This window comes from Cyclopterus lumpus, chromosome 8, assembly GCF_009769545.1.
Source record: "Cyclopterus lumpus isolate fCycLum1 chromosome 8, fCycLum1.pri, whole genome shotgun sequence".
In the NCBI taxonomy this organism is placed as follows: domain Eukaryota; kingdom Metazoa; phylum Chordata; class Actinopteri; order Perciformes; family Cyclopteridae; genus Cyclopterus; species Cyclopterus lumpus.
Window position 1 is genome coordinate 19,929,062 of NC_046973.1, and position 15,359 is coordinate 19,944,420.

The 15,359-nt window shown below is 41.3% G+C and overlaps 2 protein-coding genes across 2 annotated transcripts; one reads left to right on the plus strand and one right to left on the minus strand.

Moving 5' to 3' along the window:
• Positions 1 to 4,536: 4,536 nt before the first annotated feature.
• On the plus strand, positions 4,537 to 5,385 carry med9 (mediator complex subunit 9). The gene is made up of 2 exons (XM_034539653.1): positions 4,537 to 4,648; positions 4,858 to 5,385. The coding sequence occupies exons 1-2, from the start codon at positions 4,569 to 4,571 to the stop codon at positions 5,075 to 5,077; spliced, it is 300 nt and encodes a 99-aa protein (XP_034395544.1). The 5' UTR covers positions 4,537 to 4,568; the 3' UTR covers positions 5,078 to 5,385.
• Positions 5,386 to 6,192: 807 nt separating this feature from the next.
• Positions 6,193 to 7,107, minus strand: LOC117735341 (dexamethasone-induced Ras-related protein 1-like). Its single transcript, XM_034539892.1, has 2 exons — positions 6,837 to 7,107; positions 6,193 to 6,716 (listed from the first exon to the last, which is right to left on the minus strand). Exons 1-2 carry the CDS (start codon positions 7,105 to 7,107, stop codon positions 6,193 to 6,195), a joined length of 795 nt encoding a protein of 264 aa, XP_034395783.1.
• Positions 7,108 to 15,359: the final 8,252 nt, after the last annotated feature.

The window sequence follows — 15,359 nt, forward strand, 5'->3', positions numbered from 1 at the left end:
AGACGTGTAATCATTTTTGTCAATTTGTATTATGGTAATGGTCCTTGTACACAAGTGGGAATGTTAAATGACATGTTAATCTCTGGCAGGTATGGGGAAGGTGGTGAAGATAGATGTAATGGACTAAAGCTGCACCAGAAAGGGAGATGACCAAGCAGCTGACCTGTTTATTCTTCATATTCTTCGGGGTACCCCCACTCCATGACAACATTATAATGATTAATGCCCTTGGTTACTTTCAAGATTTGTTTGTGAAGTTGTGATTCCCTCGACTGTTCACTTGGGGGCAGTGCAAGGCCACTCAGCCTCACAATGCCGAATAATGAACATTAATATTAAATATAAGTTCAAGTAAGTAAAAAGTTGTATCATCATTCCGTCTGCACCGTGTATGAATTATAATGTACGCCATTTTAAAATCTTAAAAATAAACTCACATATACAAATTACATGAGTTTTCACTTCTCAAGCACAGACTGCTTTTTCCATAATTATTTTCATTTCTCATAATTTATTTGTGCAAATAAATTAAGTCTGAGCTTTCTTCTTCTAAGGTAGTCAGATTATGTGTTTTGGGTGTTCTGGTAATAACAGAAACAAAACAATTAAATCAGGATAATAACTGTGAGTGTGGTGAAAATCAAATTGAATATATGTTATTGTGTATAGGTTAAAAGAGCCAACGATAACGACGTGTCCTTGAGCAAGACACTTAACCCTGAATTGTTCCCTGTAGCTGTGTCTACGGTGTGTTAATGTAACATGATTGTAAGTCGCTTTGGATAAAAGCGTCAGCTAAATGACATATAATGTAATGCATGTCTCCTTTTCAGCTTCAGCAATAACACCAGCCGTACTGCAGTTAACAAAGAGGCGCTAAAATTAGTAGATCATTAAGGCTCCATGGAACTGAACCTCGGCTTTCTGGGAAATTCGAGTGCCTTAATAGACATTTATGGATGAACTAGTTTTATGGCAGAGCCAGTTCTGAGTAAAAATGGAGCACTGGCAATCATTCAGTTCACTCTGAATCATTAAGGTGGTGTTGGATCCATTTTACACACACAGGAATTCATGACTGGAGGACCCCAAGGAACGCATAGCGAGGAAGCTTTGTTAATAGCTTTGTTGATTTTATTAAACGTGACTTTGGGATACATCATGACCAGACTGGCTACAGTTGGTGAAGGTTTCTTACCAAGAAGCTTTTCTCTCTCTGCCAGAGATGCTGGGCGGTGACACATCTGTCGGAAGCGGCCAGCGGTCCTTTCACATCATCACTCCGGGAGTGCTATGGAAGAGTAGAAGATCGACAAATAGCCAGGACTCCCTTGATAGTCATAAAACGCAAGTTTACTCGGCACATGAGATCTTTTCCAGAAATATCACTGGAATTCATACATGGGAGTGAGTTTCTGCTAAGAGCCCAGAATGTTTACAAGCCAATACCTCTGGCCTTTCTCACTGATTTGACTTCCGTTGTACATCATCTTCATCTTCAGTGATCTTCATCTTTTGTTCATAGTTTTCCATTGAAATTTGTAAGAAGTGCTGAGGGATTAGACTGTTTTCTTTAGAGGGATATTTCTCAAAACAGTTTATGACATGAGGGATTTTGTGTAAATCTAAGCTTTCTTTAAATAACGAAGAAGACACTGACTCGAAATAAATGGTATTATATCCTCCTTCAGAATCAGAACTTGTTATTGCCGAGTGTGTTTTCACAAAACAATCAACATATTAAACATATTACATTTACAGTAGAATATACATTATAAAATGAAGTGCACAGACAAACACATAACAGTGCACATGTTTAAGAACAGCCATTACACTGGAAGGGAAAACGTACAAATTAATTTATAATGTATTAAATGGTGCTTCATTAGGCTTTTATATAGAACATCAGTCGAACATAGACAAGGGAAAGTCATTGCTGCCTTCATAGTTGAGGGAAGGATGTGCAAACTACAGGAGAACCAGAAAATGTGAATGTATATTAACTGAATGTATATTCATAAAGATGTGATTGCATTAGAGACCAAAAGTTCCCATTTTAAGCGAGTTCACTGATGAAGCTCTAAGGCAGAATCATTGCTTCAGTAGTGATTTGCAAGTTTCCACTAAAACAAAAACTAAATGAGGACATCCCACAAACTCAAATCTGGGTCACACATCCATCTCTGTTAATTCGCTATGTAATGGTCAACATCATACTGAGAATCAGCATTAGCACTAAATGGTGTAGGTGTCTGGTAAGCTCATAACTACCTCTCATCCGGAGGTGTGTCCAATAAGGTTAAGTCGGACTAAAGCTCCTCTTAATTAGGTCTTCGCTGGCTGTGTCCTGGCGGTGGTCGCTCTGCTGCAGTGGCTAATGAGAATGTGTCCCCATGGTGGGAGCAGTAATGTGTGTGTGGGAAGCAGATGGTATTAACTGATGGATCTATGCTTTAATGAGATCATGTCGTTGTGGATATTTAAAATGGCCAGTGAGGTTGAGAAGATCAAGAGGTAAAATCAAATCCCTTAAAAGAAAAGGCAGTAGAATTAGGGGCCGTTACTTTTGTGTTTTAAAAGACCGTAGACACTTTACAGTTGGTGTCTGCAATCGTTTTCATATTGTCAATCATTGTACCACATAGCTAATTCAATTCAACACTAGGTGAAATGAAGGCACTGCATGAACATTTTAATCTTTGTAATTGTATTCCATCCATGTACAAAACATGTTCTCCCATAATCTGGACATTGTAATCATATATGATTACAATGTATGATTATATGTATTCGTCTTCAACATTTGGAAAAAAAAACCAACTGTGTTTACTCCTTTGTAAAGCTACTGCATTCCAAAGGGGGCAAGTGTGCCCGAGGCAGTAATTACAGCCCAGCTACATCATAAGCACAGTAGGTAATTTGTGGCGCAGGGATGATGTTAATTATGGTTCTCCCTCCATTTGCAGGCAGGCGAGAAGCAACTCAATTAGCACACGGTCATTACCAATATTGACTTACTCTGACTTATCAGCATCTCCAAACACTAAGGGAGCCTATTTCAAATGATTCAAGTTGTCAGGCTAATGGGGCGTACGACTGGCACAAAGAGGATGGAGATCTGTGGGGGATTGAGGCCTGATATCACAGGAATATAGGTAAAAGAAGGCTAAGAAAATGATGGACCATGGTAGGTTTTTATTTGCACAGAGCTGAGAATGCATCTGCACGGTACCAGCTGCATTTAAGAGGCAGAAGACTGATGTTTTCCTGTTCATATTTTATTAGGTTTTCCCTTTTATCCTGTACCAATAATACAATTTCAACACGAGGAAGTCATATCTGCAAAAAAGGTTGATGGGTTCCCAAATAGAAATACATGACCCGGAATAAAACTCTTCACTGATTGACATGTAGTATGATTCATTGGAGTCCAATAGACCATATGTGTGCCCTTCATGCACACTAATATTTCAGTGGTTGCCATGTTTCACTTGTGACTTTGTGACACACTTGGAGACATAGGAGGTTGAATTATAGGTATAGACTCTTAAGGTTGTGGTATGTGGCATTATTCTCAGGTCTTGAAGGTCAGGTTTCTTTGTTCTGCGTATTACTAGAGATTATGTGGCCTATTTCAAGGGAAATATAGGCTATCAAGGGTTTTATTAAAAAGAGAATATAATTGTGGAACAGTCTCTCATAACATGCAAGATAACTGTGGTTTCCTGGAAAATAAATTCATGTTAAGCCTCTCCAAAGTACAGTGTCATGACCCAATGGACCCTAAACAATAAGATGTTCCCCTAGTGTCCCATCTGTATACAATCTTGTGGTTATATAATTTAGGCAAAGGGGAATAAGCATACAGTGGATAGAAGACACAGGACCATTGAGGGCAATCATTTGATCGGACTCCAGTTCATCATTAGACAGCTTACAGAACAGTCAGTAGACCGGACCTCCTTATTGAAATACAACAACGTTTGTACAGGATTCAAATGATGGGTCTGACAGTCGTGTTCTTATGGGTACCAGCACACGTTGGTGTCAAAGCTGAAAAAGAAGCTGCAAAAAAATAGTTGTACAAAAGTTGAAGTCAACTTCAAATCAGAAACCAAGAGTATTATTAAAAAGAGATTAAATGAAAGGTGGCAGAAGCAATGGGAGGAGGACAGAAACGGGCAATGGGAGGAGGAACATGCAATTAGATAAAGTATTCTGCAAAATAACTCAAGTAAGTGCAATCAAGTACTATTATAGTATCTGCGAATTACGAATATTATTGGGAAAATATGAGCCCTGTGTTTATTTAGTTATATAATTTTGGGTGGGTTTGTTATTTATTTTTATTTATTTATTATTAGGGGTATAAGACGTCCTTATCCACACTCCATACCAGTTGGTGGCGGTAATGCACCAAACAGTTGTTTGCCAACTGCCAGTAAAACATTAAAAAAAAGAAGAAGAAAGACCGAGGCCCGTCTGAAGCGGTGTGTTGTTGTTATGGCCCGACGTCATCATAAGACGCGTGACGTCATCTACCTGCGCCGTGAAGCAGGGACAAGGCGATGGCGGTGTCTCAACCAAGGCAAGAGAAGGAGAGCGAGGATTGCTCTTTACTGCCTTTAGTTCACGACATTATCAAATGGTAAGATGACCGGCAGAGTCACGTGTGTACTCGCTGCTCTGTGAAAACCGATTTGCTTGTCGTAAACAGTCGATTTCAGGGGGGTGTCGCAAAAACGTGTTAGCTAAAACTAACGTTAGCTATTACCGCTGGGCTAAAGGTAGCTAAATATCCACAATAATGTCCGCACGGCAATAACGTGTTCCCATGTTCACCCTGCTGTCTTTAAGCATGGACAAGGACAGCCAGGATGTCCACCAAGAACTGACCAAGCTGAAGGCAAAGATCCAGGAGGCTCGGGAGCAGATCTCCAACATGCCCGGGGTAGACAGCAGTCCGCCGGAGCAGCAGCAGCAGCTCGCTACCCTGCAGGAGCAGGTCCGCACCAAGAACCAGCTGCTGCAGAAATACAAGAGTCTGTGCATGTTTGACGTGCCGAAAGCATCATGAAAACCGAGGCGTGGATTACTCGAGACAGTCGAGGTGCAAGAAGAGAAGGTGGCGTTTTGTTTTCATCCTCACCTGTGCGGCCGATGTGGCGTTCAAGAACACGGGGTGGATATCTAAAGGAACATGGACTTCTTCTTTCTCCATTTCATCACAAATGTTGTTGAATGAAACAATGTCCTTTGCTTGCCTTCCGAGAATGCAAACTTGGTTTATAGTATATGTATTGAATGTAATTTTTTTTTTTTTAGATAATAATTTCCTGTGATATCTTGCAATGTTTTGTATTAAAACAATTATCTTTGTGCTTACAGCTTTATTTTTTATTTCCCAACTACTCGTACACATTATTTTTAAGCCAGTGGCCTTCACCATCAATTAGCCTATAAGCATCGTTGACAAAGTAAGCAAAGTGATCATTCATCTGGTTGCTTTTCAGAGGGAATTTGAGGATGTGTAAATAGTGGAATATATAATTCCTATCCACATTTATTTGCTCACATGAGTGAAAGTGCTTGAAACGGTGTGGGGGGCGTGTTAATGGTCCCTATAGACCCTCGGGTCAGTTATCGGCTAGTATGAAGTTCCAGGATGGTGTATTGGGCCTGTGAAGTGACGACCCAGAGGTCGTGCTGCATGAAGTTTTGCAGAACAGTGAGTGTTTTGTGTAACGTCAGTGTTTTGCTTGAAAGGAAACAGAAGAGGAAGACAAACTATGAAAGTAACAAGTGGTTTTATTTTCTCTTTTATCCAAAAGTTGACGTAGACATAATAAATACACATTAAGATGTATTCCAATTTGTTCGTAATGCAACAAACATTCAAGGTCCAACAAGTTTGAAAAAAATTAAAATAGCTAAATGTAAACTTTTTTTTTGCTGCAGTGCCAGTCGTGGCAATAGAGGCATATTTTACAGCATTTTCAGAGCAGCACCTGCATCCCTACACAGGGACAGGCCTATGAGCTGTGCCACTTGCCCCGTGTAGGGCTATCATCACAGTTTGGATCACAATGCGTCTCTCGGGCGCTGCAGTACAGTATTTGGACTTGTGTGCTGTGCATGCACAACGACTCCGCTTCAGCTCTGGATAGTCTCAGACACGGGCAACGCATCGTGTCAGCATATGATGCAGCCTTTCTCTTTGGCCTGGCTGCCTCCCACAGCTTTCTCCTTGATGTACATCAGGTCGCTGTGCACGCTGGGTCTCCGTGCAAACGGGGCCACGATACCATACGCGTTCCCATCTTTGCACTTCTTGCTCTTGAAGGACTTTCGGTGAAGAACCTCGCAGTACTGCACGGAGACTTTGCAGTGCCGACCGGGGCACATTTCGGTGGGCAGCTTGGCCATGGTAAAGAGAGTCTGAAACATTTGGTCCACGTTGGTGTTCTTCTTAGCTGAGATTTCAAAGTAAGCGCAGTGCTTGTCTCCACCGACCAGCTGCTCGATCTCGTCCTCCTGCACCTCACGGTTCAAGTCTCTGTCGCACATGTTGCCGCAGATCACCAGCGGGACGTCCACGTTCTCCTTGGTTTTGTTTCGCAGGCAGGACTTGGACTCATAAATCTGTCGCTTCAGGCGCTGCACCTCCTGGAAGGAGTCTCTGCTGTCCAGGCTGAATACCAAGATGAACACATCACCTGGAAAACACAACGGAAGACGCGTTCAATGACAAATAGTAATAACATTGGAACAACAGCATATGCACTCTGCAAACTGTCGTATGCTATGGACGTGTCGGGTTATAAAGCTCAACTCACCAGTAAGGATTGAAAGCCTCCTCATTGCAGGGAACGGGTGGTTCCCAGAAGTGTCCAAAATGTCCAGTTGGTAAACTTCTCCCCTGATGCCGTAGAGTTTCCTATGAAAGTCCTCGATGGTGGGTGTGTACTGGTCGTCAACTTTCTCGTTCAGAAACCGAGAGATGATGGCTGTCTTCCCAACTTTAGTGGAGCCCAGAATCACCATCCTGTGGCAATTCTTGGCCGGAATGTCGTGCTCATTCTCAGATGGGGACATTTTCTTAATCATGCTTGCAGCAGTTGCACCCCGAGGTCGATGGTGCGATGGCAAGAGATGGAGTTTAAGGTCTTTCAGGGAAGTGAGGGTTCGATCCTCGCCGTCTCTTCTGAAGCCCGAGTAGGGCAGGCTCGGCATTTATGGGGGAAGCATGGCCGCGCCTCCCGAATGCGTCATGCGTCACGCACCAGTTTGGGGAGCTGGAACAAGACCTGATATTATAATGTCACTATGGCAGTTTTTGTGCGTCAGCCCTGTCCACTCCTCATCCACAGAAAATGGGGAAAGATAGCTTGTTTCAAAATAGAATGTTGAATCTTCATTTTCATTTTTTTTAAATTAAGTTATGCTTTTAATCCTCATACTGCCAGAAGATTTTCCAACAAGCATGACTTTATGTTTGATGTTGTATAATCTTAACTGAAGGTCGTTGTTCCCATAGGCCTATCTACAGCTGTCTTGCATATGGTTTTCCTGTTTTTAAATTGCATTGTCCTTTATTTAAGGTGAAACGTTTCTTTGGGATTAACATATTTTTCTGAGAGATTGATAAAAGGGCAGCAAACACATTGTTACACCAATAAATACAATACCAACCACATCATCAGGCTGTACTGTCCCTATCAGATTGAAAACAATACCCAGTTAAGGACACTAAACAAGCACACGCTTCCAAATATACTGTACACAACGCATTTAGAAACAGTGGCAATTCATCCACCTTCGCAATGTAAAAGCTTCACATATGCTGACAAAATATAAGATCAAAATTAACAATCATAGAAGAAAATTACTTTTAAAAGAAAATTACTTTTAAAAGAGAAAATCTTGTTTGTGATTCGTGCGTTGATTGTGTCATATTAACCGTATAAACTATCTATTTAATTAATTATTGATGTAACCTTTGTTCTGTTTCCTGTTGTTTTATCATTTCTGAGCTTTGCTTTTGTGTGTACATTACAAATTATAATTAAAACATATATAAGCTATAAATACACAGGTATTTTCATTGCGTGTCATTTCAAATGGCAGATAAAGAACATAAATCCAACCCCAAAGTTATGAAAAAGGCTATTATAATCCCTGAGTTTACGTTAAATAAACCAGTTCATTCATTGCCCCCTTAACTTTTATCTCCTTCTTTCTCACCATGCCAGGAAAAAATATGTTACATTATGTCCAACACAGGTCTATATAGTCCATATATACCTTAGTATTTACATTGGTTTCATGTGAAACCTAAAACCTGCCCGATGACCTTTTTTTTAGCGATCTGTAGGGCGTTGGGGATGAAATCAGATAGGTGTGCTTAAGCCTGGTTGTTCCCTCCTTGATCAACGGCTGTGTGTGTTAGCAGGGTGGGGTGAACCATTGCTACCCTTTTCGGTATTGGTCAGTAATTAAGCCCCCAGTGTGTCCCAGCGATGCGTATAACAGCACACATGCACACAGGCTGGTACAGCACGGCACGGCCATATTACACTGACTGCACAAAGACACGGTGGAGGGAATGTCGTGTGTTCTCATTCCACAGGGAAACACATCCTTAATTATCTCTGTGCATTTTGATAGGCCAGTTGTTTTAAAGGGCTTTAATTAATTCATCACGTTTTATTTTACTATACACTTGGATAATAGTGGTAAAAAAAAAAGAGAAGGGAATTGAGTTTTCTTTCTGTATGCACTTCATTGCAAGACACATTTAAACAATTATTTGTCATATGCCCAGATAAGTTATTCAATAAATACATGTCCAAAAATCAGCGTTTATAAAAAAGGTAACAGCTGACATAGGTCATGGCAGTGTCTTTATCTGTTTGGTCAGAGAAAGATCAACGTTCCCTTGAACCTCAATGACACAAACATAGCTGACTCAGGGTCAGTCCTAGAAAACACAAACAGTATACGGTGCTGTCTTTAAGGCTCTCTCTCTCTCTCTCTCTCTGTGTGCCTCTTGACTCGGGTCTTTAGTCTTGACCTGTGTTTGTGTCCCAGGCACTGTCCTGGCAACGTGGCCCTCGAGCAGAGTCAGTCATTTCCTTCCCAGCCATGTTTGCCATCATCTATTAGTGCAGAGGACTACAAAATTTAAAAAAAGGACACCGAGCTCCACAGCTGATGTTTTGGATTCTTTATTTTTTAATTGGTGAAGTGATTGAACCAGTTTTCAGTTTTTTTCCAGTCTTGTAAAAAAATAAAATATATTAAAGACAAAAATACAATAAAGGCTCAAGACTCAGTGAACCATGGAGGAGTCTTCATGTTTTTTTTTGCTGCTAGGAGGTTTTATGTGTTGTGGTTTGACCTTATTTGCAAGTCTATGAATTAAATAAAAAAAAACAGCCTAAGGAACACGCTGACGTATATAATTAGAAATGTGATTATAGAGAGAACAGTAAAATGTTTGCCACTTAGTCATCACCCCCGTGCCTTGTGATGGCCTCACACGTGAACAGCCCTGTGTGCACGTTAACGTGCTCGACACATAATCCGTTAGTGAGAAGTCTAATTTACACGAGCGTATCTGCGTGTTCGCGTAGGTGCACATACATGTCTGTCTGTGTGAGTGTGCTGGTGGAGATGAAGAGACGATCCACATTGACGTACATGCGTCTGGGGTTCCTTTTGTCACCGCAGGCAATGTGGACCAAAAATGTCAGTGCATCTGCAGCAATGTGTCCGTGATGTGACAAGCAAGGCCGATAAAGTCTGCTGGGTTTACGACACACAAACAGGCCAGGTGACAGTGAGACAGCAACAACTACTTTAGATTCTCCAAAAAGATTTTACAGTAATTAAAACATTTTTGGCAATATTATATATTATATATTTGGTAAAGCGTTTCCTGTTTTTCATAATATTCCGTTGTTTTTTCGTGCACAAATCACTGTGCAAAATGTGATGTCCAACAGAAACATAATGAATTTAATAGCATTTTAGAATATTAATCCCATCTATCAGCGTGTGAGCTATATGTTGCAGACTGACATTACAATTTGTCACGGTACGTGACTCCAAAGTAGTTAACTTGCATCCCAATTTACCAGGTGCGTTAATAACGAAGACCCGACCTGATTCAGCACAGGTGTGGGTCCCAGAATACGCCCAGAATTCATATGCTGACATAACTGATGGTAAAGCTTAGAAATTCCTTTTTTTCTTGCTACCATTTTTTAACAGTGGCAAATATATGGATTTGTCACAAGAGGGTGATAATTGAGCTGTGTTTGTTTGTTTGCATTTGATGGAAAATATCTAAATGCAAAAATGCAATGAAGTCAACTATAGACTACATGTGCAATATCTGCCCATGAGAGATGAAACTATGATTAATTCAGTCTTCCTGGTGCAGGAGAGGCTATCTGATCTCGGAGGGGTCATTCCGTGTTGACATGGCGTGAGACTCTGGGCCGTTGCGTGTCAGGCCGGGCCGGGACTGTTCCAACTGTTGAATGAAGCACGATGCTGTGGTTTCCAGTACAAAGGCTTCGGGTTTCAGAGCCAATCAGAGTGTCGCCGACCACCTGTATGTTTTGATAAACCTACAATCTGTTATCTGTGTTATTATCCGTGACATGCAACCTCGTGTCAGACGTACAACATGCGAAGCCCAACATCGCTCCGTGTGATTTTAAGGACCACCGTGCACATCCAGTCCAGTCACACGTTTCTTTTGTGTTTTAAGAGAATGTTCTGGGCACCAATTTCATCTCACTCTGACAGAAAAATACCCAGAAACTGATCATGTTTGATCCATCAACGTAATTGCAACCTTTTGAGAGATGGTGGAACTCTTATTAAGCCAGAACAGGTTGTTAGAACTATTATCTCTCTTGGTGTGAGTTATCAGGAATGATTGGGCATCGGTTTATAACATCACATGCACCCGAACCGAGGGCGGTTCAGAGGGTTCTTCTTATCCCACCTGTGTGACCTGCGATTCTTCTGAACAGGTGGTGATTTCGCTAATGGACTGGAGAGCAGTGAATGCACTGACAAACACATCGGATTACGTGGACCCAGGAAACCTGAACTCACCTCACGGAGTTGGAAGGATGTCAATCTGATCAATATCCATGTTCGCTTCATGAAATGAACAGAAGGACAACCTCATTACGGTCACTATCAACTAGCATCCGAGCACTCGGAAAAGTAACATTACATCTGCATGTCAACCTCAGAGGAAACTTATGTTATTTGTAATATGAGTTAAATGAGAGGATTGGTACCATTCTCATGTTACAGCCGGTGTGTGTGTGTGTGTGTGTGTGTGTGTGTGTGTGTGTGTGTGTGTGTGTGGGCGGGGGGGGGATAGAGTTTTCTTATAGTAAGAAGTTAGTAAAGACAACCAAGAAAATTAATTCATATTAAAATATGATAACCCCAATAAACAATAAAGGTTGTTCCAGATTCAATAATGTCTATAACTCTCATTTATTTGTACGTTTTTTTTTTTACTCCCCTAAAATGTTTCAGAAAAAAAATCTTCCAATTAAGTCCGTGGTGAAAAAGAATAAATTGACTACCAATTTTGTGTTCTGGTTATTATGCGTACAGCTCGATCAATTGAAATATATATATATTTTTTTATGAAAAGGTGATGTTGGAGACAACCCTGTGCCAGTAAAATCTCCAAAGTGTTTCGTGAGGGAACAGAACCCTGGATTCTTGGTGAGGGTAGGAAATATATTTATTTCAACTTATTTACAGCTCACTTTATTCTTTTTTTTTCCTTCAGGTTTTTTTTGTCAATTATTTTGGATGGTGGGCCTTAGGTTACAAAAGGTTGAGAATCATGTTCCGCTTTTCATTATTATGTGAACTCAACCTCACAGTTTCTCCCCAGATTTCTACCAACCGGTGGAGGTGGCGTGACACAAAATATGAACCAAACAATCGCATAAGAAAACTCAAGCGACGCAGGTTGAGTGAAGTTTATCCGAGCTGTTTGTCATATTTGTAACATGAGATCTTTGGTTTCCTTGTGAGTCAGCGAACAAAAGAGCTCCTTTGGAAAATTGGTCGTCGGCGCTTTACTGTTTCCGTGAGGCACAGACTTGTCTCAACGGGTAACGGTCAATTCCAAATCTGTGTTACTTCACCGAGCACTGAAGTTGGTAAATGTGACTCCCCCTGAGTGATCTTATTAATGCTTAACTTTAGACGTCAGTGAGCTGCTGCCCTTTAAACTACGACTCAAGATCGATGCAGTTTGGTTTAAAGGCATCTTTGCATTAATAAAGATTTTAAGCAAAGTGTAAGCGTGGTTCTCCATTGCGGACTGCAATGACGCCTAAATGACACCCAAACTGCTCTCCCTCTAACGCTGCATCAGCTGATCACAGGTCTCCAAAGGTGGTGCGTCAGGGCTGCATCACAAATGAATCACGATTTAATGCACATCTATTGCCCCTAAAAGCCCACTCACTATACCAAACAGACACATGGGGTAAATGATAAATTGACAGACAAAAAAAAAACACATTACAAAGAGAAAATGTTCAAATGAAACATGATTGACATCAGAAAAACCACATAAACAGACCTTCTGAACGAGCTTCTGAGACCATTAAAAAACGCTGCGTAGTGGACGGCCTTCAAAAGAAACTTGGCCCGTGTTGTCTCTTCTACAGCGACCTCCCGAGTTGTATTAGTTTGTTAATTTTGCATTCACTCCGAGGGAATAACTTTCCGTGTGCCTGCCACTCAACTCAAAGCAGGATTTAATAACACACGATGAGCCACCGTAAATATTATGCACCAACACGTGGCCTGCGCTGCCCCGTTTCCTCTGTTTTTGTTTACCGGTCTGACTCAGCGTGACGCCGAGCGCCCCCCCCCCCGACTGCGAGGAGGGTCACCGGCGCGGACACTACTGTTTGACTAATAAGTCATATGTATGCACGTTCTTTTCTTTTCGAATAATTACACAGGCAGCATGCACAGGCGTGCTTACGGCACCTGTCGTGGGCTTCGCGTCGGACACAACAGCCCTCTTAATGAAGTCTGGTCTGTGTGTGTGTGTCTGTGTGAGTTTGTGCTCATCTGCTTGGACAATTGTTGTCCTCCTTTGGAGTTTGAACAGATATGTAAACAAGGAGAAGTCACATGGCTCAGAAACCACACATAAACAAGATTAGAAACACACATATCAGATACGTACACGCAGACCTTTTGGAGACATCACATTGATTTAGATGAATTTCTTGAAAGTTAAATCAATTTTCTAACCTGAAAACAAGTCTTCACCCTCAAATCTTATGACTTTTTGTATTGAGGGTGTGCATTTTGTTCCCCATTTTGTTCCCAAAAGGAAGGCGAGTCCCCATAATGTGGTTGTGTCCATTGCCAAATATTAGGAAAAAGTGTGTGACTCGTGTTTTTATTTTTATTTTGGACAAATGGCTTATCTGTAAAAACTCCCTTCATCATGAAAGTCTGCTCCTGAACTATGAAAATAATGCATTGTGAAAGCTACTGAATATTAGTTTGATTTCTTGAGCCCCTTCAAATCCAAATTAGGACTTTTAAGAGCACAACTTGTGGTATTACACCCCCTTGATCTCAGGAATCAGGAAAGTTGGATAAATCATTTTATGTTGGACCGAACTTGTGACTGATGTGCCACTTTTGGAACAAAATATATTACTGCAAAATCAAGGTTAGTGTAATTAACCTTTATTTCACCCATAATCTAGAACAGGCACTTTCACTGTTGAAGACTGCCCTTGGCTGCAGAGGGTAGAGGATGTGAACAGAAGCACCCTCATCACTGCTAATTAGTCCACAGCGAGAGAAGCTCGTGTCCCGCTGTTCACAGCCAGACTTTTCACCTTTATACCAGCGGCAGTTAAAGGCCTCCAGTGAGGTCGCGTTGCTTCCTCAAGCGATTGAGTTTTCCCCGTCCAGCCACTGGGTTCCTGCCCAATGTCGTTCAATAAGTCATTTCATGTTCAGTCATTCTGTGTGACCCAGTTCGGCTGGTTGCGACGCTAAGGTTTAATTAAGTTAAACTTCAGTTGTTGTGTATAAAATGTCATATTTGTGCCAAAAGTGTGCCAAAGTGTCCCAAAAGTATTGCCATAATTCCTATAACACAGTGTAAATAATTGCGAGGATATACATTTTCTAGCTGCACAAATCAGCCCAATCTGCTGTGTAAATTAAATTGTGATTGTGATTATTATTCCAACGCTCAGGAATAATAAAGACTTCGGTGACCCGCTGCGCGCGTCCTGGTGCAGTGTCTTTCTTTCTTGGTTGGCACACCCGACAAGCTTGTGGATGTGCGTGGTCACAATAGGAAAAGTAAAGGCGTTAATTGCATGAGCAATAACTCTTCTATTGAAGAGCCCCAGGAAGCCGTGAATAGAATTCAGCCATCCACATTCCCGTCATTGAGGCTTTCTTAAACACTACATTAAAAGTTATTGGAAAGGAAAAAATGTAAACTAATATGAATTTTCTTTTTTTTCCCAAAATTGAAATGATTCACAGGTTCTATACATGAATAATGAAGTAAACGAAAGCTTGTAGAGATCAATAACTGTGAAGTTCTTATATGCCCTTAGTAGGAATAGACAATCTATTGTGGTTTCCGTGGATCAAGTTGGTGCTATGATCAGATGTATTTACCTAGCTGGGGTTTGACTGAGTACAAAGAACATATTCAGAAATAGCTCTGAGTATTAGAATTATAATTATAGTCTGTCCAGGTGAGTTCAGGTAAAACATATGTAATGCTTGTGATTGCACATGAACACGCAGCCATATCTCAACCATTTATCCATGAGGAATAGGTTCGCTGTTTTAATAATAATAATATAATAATGTACACTGGGGAAATTCTTCTCTGCATATGAGTAATTAAGGAGCAGTGGGCTGCAGCGAAGCGCCCGGGGGCCAACTGGGGGTTAAGTGTCTTGCTCAAGGGCACTTCAACATAATGGGGAGAGAGCGGGGATCGAACCGGGTACCTTGTGGTTAGATAAGCCACATTGCGATTTCAGGATCTCACTCAGTTGGACAGGTCAAGCTTCTGGATGTCCACATGGAAATAACCCAAAATAGAATTTCCTCACATGTTCCTGTTGCTAAATGTGGCAGTAATGTCTCCCCATGTGACACGATGAGGGAACACGAGGCCAGTTGGTGATCATCTAACTGGAACCCTTTGCCCCCAAAAAAGTCATTATCAACAGCAGGAGCACACAGGGAGCGGAATAAATGACGAACTGTGTCAATACTGGCTGCATCCTGCCCCC

What these genes read in the sequence shown, in the direction of transcription:
- med9 (XM_034539653.1), top strand. Translation starts at nt 4,569, where the DNA reads ATGGCGGTGTCTCAACCAAGGCAAGAGAAGGAGAGCGAGGATTGCTCT. An exon ending in GTTCACGACATTATCAAATG is followed by an intron (nt 4,649 to 4,857) that starts GTAAGATGACCG and finishes GCTGTCTTTAAG; the next exon opens with CATGGACAAGGACAGCCAGG.
- LOC117735341 (XM_034539892.1), bottom strand. Translation starts at nt 7,107, where the DNA reads ATGATTAAGAAAATGTCCCCATCTGAGAATGAGCACGACATTCCGGCC. An exon ending in GAGGCTTTCAATCCTTACTG is followed by an intron (nt 6,717 to 6,836) that starts GTGAGTTGAGCT and finishes TGTGTTTTCCAG; the next exon opens with GTGATGTGTTCATCTTGGTA.